This window comes from Gymnodraco acuticeps, unplaced genomic scaffold (assembly GCF_902827175.1).
Source record: "Gymnodraco acuticeps unplaced genomic scaffold, fGymAcu1.1, whole genome shotgun sequence".
Lineage (NCBI taxonomy): Eukaryota > Metazoa > Chordata > Actinopteri > Perciformes > Bathydraconidae > Gymnodraco > Gymnodraco acuticeps.
Window position 1 is genome coordinate 16747 of NW_022992206.1, and position 12134 is coordinate 28880.

The 12134-nt window shown below is 42.8% G+C and overlaps 1 protein-coding gene across 2 annotated transcripts in view; it reads right to left on the bottom strand.

Annotated features, from left to right (window-relative positions):
* The window catches only part of LOC117539535 (membrane-associated guanylate kinase, WW and PDZ domain-containing protein 3-like), a 162908-nt gene that overhangs the window by 16583 nt on the left and 134191 nt on the right, over positions 1 to 12134 (bottom strand). For both annotated transcript variants that reach the window (XM_034205738.1, XM_034205739.1), the window contains exons 4-7: positions 6818 to 7024; positions 3546 to 3714; positions 1664 to 1743; positions 852 to 909 (exon numbers count right to left, since the gene is read on the bottom strand). In XM_034205738.1, the coding sequence (XP_034061629.1) occupies positions 852 to 909; positions 1664 to 1743; positions 3546 to 3714; positions 6818 to 7024 (514 nt within the window). The remainder of the gene's footprint in view (positions 1 to 851; positions 910 to 1663; positions 1744 to 3545; positions 3715 to 6817; positions 7025 to 12134) is intronic.

The window sequence follows — 12134 nt, forward strand, 5'->3', positions numbered from 1 at the left end:
GTAGTATAGCTTTTAGCGATTGTGTATTGTCGGAAATGAACCCCTAACTGCCAGCAACATCCTGTTCCTCTACTAAAAAGGTAAACAGCCTGTTGTCCCCCTGGCATACAAAGCACAGCATCACAGGGAGCTCATTTCAAGCGAAAACACTGGCAGCCATAAGCCCCATCTTCACGCCATTGACTCTCCTTGTCCAAACAGTAAGAGCTTCTCTCCCGTGTCACTCTTTCTACCTAGGAGGGATCCTACTGCAGTCTGAGCACTAACACAATTCGAGTCTCCATTTTATTTTCACCACAACAGATTGCTACCTCACCTCCCAGCCCCCCTCCCTCCTCCTCCCTTCATGCATTCTAGTTGCTCCCCACTTCTCTCTATTCCTGGTACAATGACTGTGTTTCACTGATTCTGCCGGGGTGGTGAGGAGGACAAACACATTTTGGACTCAGACAAATGTACAAACAATATGCACAGAGAAGTATACACAGACTCGGCATTCTGCACACACGCTCATTACGCTAACACTGGCAGAGCACAATCAGACTAGTGTTCTCATACACTGATGTTACCCGCAGAGATTCATTTTGCCACTGCTAAACAATGGGAAAGTCTTGATCAGAAACTTCAATCGTTCTCCTCGGCCGAGATGAACAAAACAAGCTTCAGTTCATACATTTGTTTATTTATTTTTTTAAAGTATTGATTCATGCTGGTCCACTGCTAATGTACACTTAGCAGTGTAATAGGCACTCTGATCCTTCTGGTGAAATGCATTTGTGTGTTATGTGCATCTACGAGGAACAGATGGAGTGTTTGGATATTGCATATATCAATAAGTCGATACAACTTACTCAACGTAGTATGTGCCGTACTGTGGATCGTCAATTTCCTCCCAGCCGTAAGGAAGCTCTGCAGAGAGAAGACAGGGTGCTCAGGCAAAGATGCAAATGGAGTTCACATAAAGATAACAGAAGGAAAGAAAGAAGAAGAGCTGGCACAATGTTTCCAGTCAATCATCTGGGAGTTAACATATTCAACATCGAGGTGATGAACAGCAGTAGTACCAGTGTATTTCTTTCCCCCTGAATGGGACATTTAGCATAAGGCAGTAGCCATGGAAATCGCGTACAATTATAAAGTGAACATTTCCGTGGTTTTAAGAAGCAGGCCGGCTGGAATGGCTGATGTACGCTATGCCCTGATGAACATATCAGGGCGGCGGGAGAGAAAAGAACTCTTCACGCAAGAGAGAGCTTTGGAGTAGCTTTTCAGAAGCAACACACCAACTAGCGTTCTGTCCGCCTGTAAAAAAATCCATTAAAACCCGGCTGGAAGGGTACCACTCTTTCAACCGTGGCCACTCTCTGTCTCTGCCTGCACTTAGGCCAACATTAGCATCCTGGGGATACAGGAATTCCTCAAAGTAGTCCCCAGCTTTAGGTAAATTAGGTCATAAGGCTGAGGGTTACTGTTGGATGACATGTGGATTCAAAGACAAGTCTTATTTTAGCCCAGTTGGTTGTCTGATTAAAAGTGTAAAGTGATGGATCATGTAAGGTGGAGCACATACAATGGAGGTATGCCTTTATGTAAATGCATGTGCAGTGGTTAATGGGATGACTGTATGCTTGAGAACCCCAGCTGAGTAGTGCAGCCTACATACCTCCATCCTCACACTTCTCAGGGGGCTTCGCCTTCTTCGCCAAGCGGGGGTCCAACCACGTGGTCGTCTTTGTATTGTGACTGCGGAGCACAAAAGCAGACAGTACATATCAGCTATAAAGACCTGTGCCAGCAGAGAAACCGCAGCTGAGGCTCAAGAAGCCAATACAAGAATAGTTAATAACTGAAGAACGACAACCGAGTCCCCTATGAAATATGCCTTTGTACACAAGAGCCACTGGATTCATTGTAGAAACATCTGATCCATCGGTTTATGTTCAGCTGTCACATTACCGTGTTTATGGTTACATGGCTTAAAAAAACACTTTGAATGAGACACCAGACAAAGTGATTTATCCTCAAATGTGTTAACAACTGGGGTGTGTAATCAGGAGGAAAATCACAATGGTCTTCTGGTATCTTTACAGACGTGTGGCTTGGAGCCAAATATGAATAAAACACAGAAGCTTGCATGCACACACATGTTCTGTACTGTACTGTAAATACACCCACACATAAAGACATCTGAGAGAGGCTTGTTTATTGATTGTTCTTAAATCAAAGTATTGATTGGTTTAGAGAAGAGCTTCACACATATTTATGTTTGGCAAAGTTAACACTCGAAACGATTGCGGCCAATAAATCAGACTATTTACACTGAAGCTCTGAGCTTTACTTACACAATAAGTGAGGGGCCTGGAATATCATTGCAGTTATAAAGGAAACATCACTTTATGTGCATTTTAGGCTGCTGGATACTGGTTTGATACAAACAGACCCATTATCTGTGTTTCATTATGCTATAACAGGGCTTCTCAAACCAAGGTCCGGATCCGGACGAACTGCAAATCAATCCGGACCGAACCCTGTGTCCCATTATAAAAAAAAAAAAATTATTTTTTAATAAAACAATTATACAAAAAAAATAAATAAAAACGTTCTGATTCTGATGTAAATGAAGGTATATTTTCTTGTGTCTGACGCGTTGTGAGAATGAACGTGCATTTATATATATATATATTTACTTGTGTGCGCGAGCGTGACACGCATTGCAGACCGCAAGTTAACCGCAAGTTAACCGCAAGTTAACCGCAAGTTTACCTTGACTTTCTAATGCTTCTAATGCCTTTTTTGCAGAGGTTCAAGGCATTGGCTACAGACCAACAGTTCCATTTCTCCCACTAGTTCAAGCCACCATACTGTATGTTGGCTTGTATGGTGGTTTACTTCACCCAGTAAAATGGCTCACTGATGTGTTTTTAATAGTTTTTTGGCCTTAGAACTGCTGGAAATTATTGTTTGTATAATCACTTCATTGTTGCATATTGCATAATATGCAATAAGAAAATTATGAAATATTACCAGATGCATAATTTCACCTAGTTGCATGTTATTAGGTTAAACTATTTTAGGTAAAACTATTGCAGTTTTTTGTTAACTGTAACTACAATACATTCAACATTATTGAAAGTAATAATCAATTTTGGTTGATACTTATTTTAATAGATTAACTAAATCATTTAGAGATTGCATTTCTTTTTTTATCAGTGACAGGTGTTTCTTCTATTTTGTCAAGCATTTACATAAAGGAAGGTGCATAATGGCAAAAACCTGTCTCTGTATACACTATTGCAGTATATACTGTATTGTAAGAACGCATTTCCAGAAACACAACTGGCTTATAATAATAAAAGACACAGAAGTGCTGTGAACCCTCATTATGAAAGAGAATGCAACCTTTAAATGTCTGGCATTATATTATTTATTAAACTTATTGAAATGAATCGTTGCTCATTAAATACATCTATGCATTAGAATGGATGTTCATAATTAGTCAGTTCCCTAATTGACCTCTTGACCCGCGTGATGTGTCTTGCACTTACTCTATGAAGTAGACCATGCCAGTCTCGGTGTAAGCCATCTCCCAGTTTAGGGGCAAGGGCTCCAGGCTGTCATCGCGAGGAAGAGAACTCCATGTACGGAAGTCCATGCTGCTGCTTGACTGGGTGTAGCTGGGCACTGCTTTCCTCCAGTCTGCCCCCTCTTTGAGCTCTGGAGAAAGGAAGAAAAAACAGGCATGAAGCAGAGCAGGCAGAGTGGATGGTTAGCCTGCGGGAACACCTCTGCCCCTCTGTGTTCCTGCGAGCTGCAGGGGAGTGGAGGAAGAGCTGCTGTCGCTCACAGGATTTGCATGTGAGAGATAGTGTGTGTGTGTCCGCCAAAGGGCTGTTTTACATTTGCATGTGCACACTGTTAATGCGCATGTGTTTATGTACATTCCCTGTGGGTTGCAATGATAGTGGCAGCGATTCACATTGGAAAGGGCCATTTGCGCCTGAGGCAGTTTCTGTATGATAATACTTAACTGCTGCTCTTCACCTATATATACCACTGCATTAGTGAAACACCATTATTCAGAAGCTGCTCTACACTGAACAGGAAACATACAACAAAGGCCGCCCTAATTCATTTAGCATTTCACACCTTCCCTCAGAAGATGGTTATAAAGGGATGAAACACGAGTTCTTTTCATCCCTTTCTTTTATGTGGAGCTAACCTCCTCGCAACAGAGGATGATGCCTAAAGATGTTAGGCACACCACATTTAGGGATGTTGCGTTTTGAATGAGATCATTCCACCTGAATTTTAGATTAAATACATAATTTGTACAAAAAAAGCAAACACAGAGCCCCTTCAGCAGGATCTAAAACACGTTCTTCTTTTTCCGCTCTGATCAAAAACACAAAGCTGTGTTTTTATATTTAAAGGGGCACAAACACACAGTAGATGCACATCTGTTCAAAGAGCCATGTAAACACTTGAAGCAGCCTGAGGGCACAGGCCTGAAGGAGAGCCGGGGACATCAGGTTCACAGCAGGGTGAGGGCCCACTTAACAGGGGGGAGGGGGAGGGTGAGAAGGACAGACAGAGCAAAGATGGGGGGAAAGCTGCAGTCAAGACTTTAGAGACTTAGAGCTCACATTTCCCATTAACCTCTTTTTTTATTCACCCATAACTCTGCCCATCTATGGCCGGTCTGAGACTCCTCTGCCACAGCTGTAGCAGAGCAGCCATTTGTGACTGCTTTCTTTCCATAAAAAGAGCTCCTGGATGTCTGGGCATCATTTCCTGTTTGATTTCAATATGACAGAGCAGTTGGGTAAACAGACTTTGGATTTCTGTGAATCCTTTGTACAGCTGAGCAAGCAGTGTTTGAGCCGTGACTGTCAAAACAATGTTTCATTGTGGAAAGAAAAATACCATTTTCAGTTTGGACATGCATCGATGTTAACCTCAATTCTCTCACTATAAAAACCCAGGTATGGCGCACGCACAGTATGTAACTCATTTCTGTTGTGGGGGATGTTCTTGAGCATTAAGGACAGATTTGTTCCTCAGAGAGCAGAGGAGTTGTCCTGATTAATCACACCCACACTGTCCGGCTATCTGGATGAGACTTTCTCAAGGTGACCTGTGGTACGGCGTATAAGGGGGGGGGGAGTCTAGGAAAGCATTGGCAGCGAAAGATTTCCCAACATTGTAGCCAGCAGTACATTTGAATATGTGTGTCAATATTGTCACTGTCATTGGAGACAGCATGTCGGCCATGTTTAGTCACTGAATGTGGTTCACTAGCAGATCAGAATAAAATGGTTTATTCACGGACAAAAGCATGCAAATATGATGCCTTTTACAAATGCTTGATTTGAACTGACTGAAGAGGTAAAATCTCCAGCAACACTTAGAAAACACATTTATTGTCAGACCTTGTTGAGTTCCCGAAATATTTGACATCATCATGCCTTCTTTCTAACCATCTCCCTCGACATTGGAAGTAGGGGAGTTGTGCCATAATATATGTACCCTTTTAATATGACTAACAGTCTAAATCCCATAGGATTAGTAGAGTTTACACTAACATTGTGAAACCACCACAATATTTGCCCTTTCCTTGAGAAAAAATAGTTTGCCAGTAATTTGCTGTTGGTCAACTAATCCGTTAATCGAGTTATCGTTTTGCCTCTATTCCAGAATAATGGAAGGCACCGTTTCTGTAACAAAGAGTCGAACTAGAGACACATACCCCCAGAGCCTAACTTGACTCACAAGTTGCTCAGAGGTGGTCCAGTTCTGTTGCTACAGGTGTGGGCTAATATTTCAAAAAATATAAATGGCTCAAATCTCCAAATGGAGAAGAGAGTCAGAGCCTTTGTTTTATCTAGGTCAAATACAATTGCATTTGGATTGGATCTAATTAACTCTGCCTAGAGGGTTACAGTATGATTACCGCTTATTTTTTATTGGTCTGTTTGTTAGCAGGATTAGGCCAGGTTTTTATTAAACATTTTTGAAAGGGTGTAGTAGGGGCCAAGGAAGAACCCATTACATTTGGGAGCGGATCCAAAACATGGGGCAGATATACACATCATTTTTTAAAAAGCCCTTGATGGAGGTCTTAGTCACTGAGTGCTAGGGATGTTTCTGACTTTCCATTGGCTTCATGTAGATGTTTTTATTTTTCCAGATCAGATCCAAAATGATGGATCTTCTCCACCGATGGCCCTAATGTAAAAAAAACGATAGGCCTCTGTTGCATTGTTGTGGTGACATAAATGTCTAGTAAAGATATTTAAAAAATGCATTGTTTGATATCAGTGTTAATTAACCTGTTTTGTTATTTGGTTAAATAGTTCTTACAGGTAAAAAATGTCTGTTGCATGTAATTTATTTACAAAGGTTTAAAGAGTTTGCAACAGCCATTACATGTTACTGTGCAACAACTCTCTCACATGGTCTTTTAAAAGACTAAAGGAATACAAAAGTATAAATAAAATGATCTGAGTTTGCACATTACTACCACTTTAAGTTACACAAGAATGAGAAGAGGGTGGGAGGAGAGCTTAGGAGAGAGGATGAAGCTGTTCCGTAGGGTGTAGCTAGATAAGCTTTTAAAGCCATTTCATGTGACAGATTGAGATGTGCACAGTGCCCATCAAACGGTATACAATCTGTAACAATCCAGTCTTTTTGTCTTACAAGAGACAGTGACAATGACTCTAATGGTTTGTGGCAATTCCACATCCAAATGACAAACAGAGTACAGCAGAATCTCTCAGATTTCAACATGACATTCTATGCTTTGACATTTACTGACCGGGCAATCCGTTGATCAGTGGGGGCCTCTCGTCATCATCTTCCTCCTCGGGGACCGCGCTGTCCTTCCTGTCCATCTTGCTGACAGAGGTGGTTCGTTTCCTCGGGAGATCACCGCCGTAGTCTTCATCAAACAGCACCTGATCCACCAGGTCAGGCTGCACCAGGTTAGGCTCCGCCGGAGGCTTCGGGGTTCCATAATAATTACCTTAAAGAGTGAAAGATGGGGATGGGCAGAGGGAGAAGAATTATATATAAAAAATAATGCAACCAAACAGATAAGGAGCAAAAGGAAAGGCAGCTAGAGCACAGATTGGCAACATTATTCTCTATAGGTTTATATTTGTATTTTGTGCTCTACTGTGACATCTTTATTTTTCTCATACTGCCTGTGCTGCATCACCTCTTTTCACCCTCTGTCTGAAGGCAGAGCCCAGTCTGCTCTGAATGGTTAGCTGGCTGGATGTGTTGTGATTGGTCAACCGCTTAGAGAGTTTCCGAAAATCTCCCACTCCTTAGCCTATCATGTACAATGTGCTGGAGTGTTACACAGGGATTTCACTACCTTACAGAAACAAACAAAGGAGTCCAATCGAGGCTTTTCAGGCGGGGAGAGAAACTCCCTATGGCAGGAACTTTGAGATGTTAGCCTTTGCAGACCATTTGCATGCACAAAAACCTATACAACACACTACAGGAGGGGAATACTCCAAAAAAGCATAATACGGAGGGAAAGTAAAGATGGAAGGAGCAGAGAGAGGAAGAGAAGAAGGGAATACATTAATAATGTAACCATATAGATAATGAGCCACAGGAAAGGCAATAGAGTGCAGACCAACATAATGGCTGCAAAGTTGACTTCTCAATGAAATCATCGACAGAAAGATAATAAGCAACTATTTTGAAAACGATTAATCATCATGTTGTAATGTAAAGAAGGCAAATAAACAAATATGTGTGGCCCCTCAAAAATCGAAATGTTCTACTATCATGCACAGTAGTGCTATTAACTGTACGCTACACCTATGTTTGTTAAGTAAGAGAATGAGACTCAAACAGAGATATCGTGTACCATGCCTAACATTACTGCAATTCACCCGATTTAAATCTGGTTCAATTCTCTAAATGTCACACAACAACGCTGAAGGTCGAATATTCACAAGTTCCAGAGGTCTGCTCGCTCTGCATGATTTTCACGTCTCTTAACCCCCTGCATTGTTTTCCCTCGATAACTGCACCGCAGGGCGGTCATGACTCATGTAACATTAACATCAGTTCACTTGGAATTTGCAAGCAACTAATTACACTGATCATTGAATACAGCAATTATCTATCTCTTAGCTTGCTTTTTTTAAATGAAGAGAAACCTTGTGTTACAGATTATGAATATTCAGTGGGCTAGCAGGGCTCCGTGAAGAGAGGGGATAGAGAGCAAAACTCAGTTAAATTATTTGCTAATTTAGCTCATGGGGCGATCCATCTATGTATGGCTGGTGAGCAGTATGTGGAACTCAATTCAGGCGTAGAAGAAGTCATTATTCAAACTCCATTAGGATTATAAATAATGTGCATACTCATTTATATCCCAACCATTTATAATGGTTATTTGTTTGCTAAATGCTGCTCTGTCAGATGTGTTTACGCAGTAATATCACATACGTTTTCTGCATATCCATTTGTCATGTCAAATATTTATTCGGTTCTTACAATAAGTGATCACCAGATTGAGTCTGCGATTTATAATCAGATTAATTAAAGAATAGGGGGGCATACCGCTGCGACATTTTCTGCAATTTAATTAGCCTCCATAAACTTTATCTTATTTTCATTTGGACGTGGTATTATGCTGGCATCACAAATACTGTGCTGTAGGAGCAACATTTATCAACTGCAGATCTTTTTATAGCTCGGTACAAAGAGGGGAAGCTGACAACAGTGTGCATGCTAAGAAGAACAGAGGACTCTGAGGAGCACATCACAGTCATTTTAGCAGCTTTACAGCACGACACAGCAACGCCACAACAGCCTTTTTGATAAGTGAGCCCATCTCCAGCATAGGGCCTCATCTCCTCGGGCGTGCCAGATACAATACCCAGCAACTGGGTTAGCAGTGGGAAGGTTGAGGAGGAGAAGGAGGCTGGATGAAAGCCTGCTCCTCCCACCTCGTCGCTCGACTTTCGGTGTTTACTAAGCGACACTCATCCCCATTTGTCAAAGATGGCTTCATTAACAGGGGTGGCGCCACGATAGCGGGGTGAGATTGGGTCTGCTGGCTAATCCCCGCCTGTCTCCTGCCGCACGCTGACATTCATCTGCCAGACGCTACGTGCGTGATTAATTACTTACAAACATGTCTCTTGGACTCTGACAAATGTGTGTTGCTGATATAGAGGTGTGCAAAAGCAGCGTGTCGGCGAGGATTTGTGGCACCATTTGCCTTTATAAATGGAGGGAAGCCTCATAAACTGATGAGCAGGGGAGCTTGTCCGACGTTACTTGTGATCCTCGTGTCACCGGGGTTGATGAGCCAGGAAGAGCGAGCCTCCGCTGTCAAAGTACGTGAGAGCAATTTCATGGTGGTGGAATCAGCAGCCGGTAATGAAAAGGCTCCTGTTGTCAAGGGCAATATGCATAAACTACAAGGTCATGAGCACACGTTAATCTTACCGAGATCACTAACAGACAGCCACACACACACTCCTAATGCGTGAGTGCTGCACTCCCATCGCACATCCAATTTAATCTGCAAGTCTGTTTCCCTTCCTTGTTAAAATCGCACCCATTACCACAATGGGGATCCTAAAACAACAGATTTGACATGGATCTCAATTTGGCAGAATTTTGGCTTCCCTAATAGCAGATAAGAGAGAAAAAAACCCTCTATGGGTAGAATTTCATTTTTCTTGGCAGCTGTCCCTCCAGTCTTGCACTTCACTGCACTGGACTATTTAGTTCATGTCTGGCTGAGAGAGTGACCCAACCTGAACCTTATAGAGACTAAGCGGGGACCAAAGGCCCAGAAAAGACTCACTCTCAGTGCTTGGCGCAGATGGCGGATGTGTCTGCTTGGCAGGCAACCTGAGACCCTCCGGACCAACATGGAGCAGCCAGCATGTACCCCTACCAATCATAGAGCAGCCAGGACCCTCATAAATAGACTAACCCTGGGTAGTGTGCTGTGTCCTGACCCCTCAGCTGCCTTGTTGTGAGGATGTGGGGCATTAACATGGTCATGGATGGCAGGATGATTGAGTCAGGAGAGGGTGTTAAACATTAGGTATAAATGCGTTTAATGCCTCCTATGAAATATTTTCTAGGTGGAGAAAAAGCGGTATACATGAACCATTAACGTAATGAGCATCCCGGCAAGTCATTTGGGACTATTGGCGAGAACATTATGATTAGCTGAAGAATCCCATTAGCTCTGTACTTTGAGTACAGCTCACTCACTGTTGGTTAAACTAAAAGGTAATTCAACCACTCTCGCGACCTATACAAGAGGATGTTTGACCTTGTTTATTTTCCTCTTTCAAAGAAAGAGCAAGGCTGCGCTTCAACCGCAAACAAATGGAGTAAATGCCATTCCTCGATCCAATTACTTTCAGCTCCTCTTTGAGTCTACTGTGCTGCTGGGAGATCAGCGCTCTCTGCCACAGAGGCCATGCTTTTGATGACTGGGTTTTAGAGCAAAAGAAGAAGAAGAGGAGGGGGGAAGGTGGCAGTCACTATCAGAGTGTTCAGTGCTTTCTCAGGGATAGTATGCTCAAACTGTCCAACTTCTGAGAAGCTAATCCTCACATCTGAACGCAGCCCAGCTTCCACTGCAGAAGGGGGGTTCTCCTGGAAGCTGAGGGCTAAGCATGCTTCTATGTCCACTCTCTCCCTCTCACGTTTGCACTCTTCTTCAGTTTGCTCTCCATTTCTCCCTCTCTGCACCTGGCTGCAGTAAACATGTCAGTGACCGTGGTCAACCTCAATATGGAGGTGTAAATCCCTCCTGGCCTTGGCTCACAGATGACGGACAGCTCGCGGGCCTGAAACGTGATCTTAGATGATCTATCTCGACACAAGGACGGGATTTGTGTGTGTGTGCGTTTAATGTATTTTCTGCCACTGTGCTACAAGGACAAGAGGTGGGAGGAGGGACTGAAACCTAATCACAGGGATCAGAGCCCGTTGGAAGGATCATCACAGGAAGGCACTTAACCAATCGTAAGAGCACACTCACAAACTTTACTTGCACAGCCTAGAAGAAGCTACTCTCAGACTTAAGGAGCTTTCTCACTGAATGAGGATTTTACTTTATCTTTTAAATTCTTCATCCTACAGGAAGCACGAGATGCAGCTGAATGGGAGCGAGTGAATGGCGCAGAGAAGGTCCATTCACACGACCAGAGGTTGCCTCTAAAGTAAAATCCCTTCCATTTAACAGCAGCCCGGATTTACAGTAAGAAAGAATGAGCTTAAAGAGAGGGGGAGATTACCATGTTATTGCTATAATCATTGCGCAATGTGAGAGAAATCCCCCTTCCCAATCCCCTCATGACATAAATACACTGCAACAGTCTGACTTTCCAAGACCTTTCAATGCAAGTGCTTATGCTCCATTGTAGTACGAGGTGTTATAAATGGTAAATACTTTGCTATTCGGCAGTTCGCTAAGCTGAAATGTCCCTCCTTGTGTAAACTTCTTACTGCAAGGAACATGACTGGGCTTGTCTTGCTGTAAAATATCCGTTGCCACTGACATGTTTACTGCAGCCAGGTGCAGGGGAACTCAAAAGAGCTCTAAAAAAATCAAATGCAATAGTTTTCTTTAAATGAGCCAAAGCTTACTGAATGTGTCTGTGAGAGGAGATGAGGAAGAAGGAGGAGGAGGAGGAGGTTGGTTTTATTGGACTGGTTTATAGAATAATAAGGTCATGATGAGGTGCTAAAGCTGATCGCATGTTCAGACTATTACAGTACGTCCACACAGCAGCTTTAAACAAATCTTCCAACGCTTCTCTGCCCATTGACTTTGAATGGGGATGACGTCACTTTGCCTCGCTTTTCGCCGAACTGCATTGTGGGGGAGCGAAGCGAAGATTTCCAGGATTTTCAGGATTTTCAGGATTTTCAGGATTTAAAAGTTGAGCAATGTTCAACTTTTGAAGCTGAGCTGGAAGCGTCAGCCAATCAAATCCCGTTTATGCAAATCTGACAGTAGAAGCGCTAGCCAATCAAACCGCGTGTAAGCAGGGAGAGCCAGACCGCAGTTCATTTCCTCATATTCCAAACGAGAAATTACGGTAGCAAATCACCCGGTTCTTTACGAC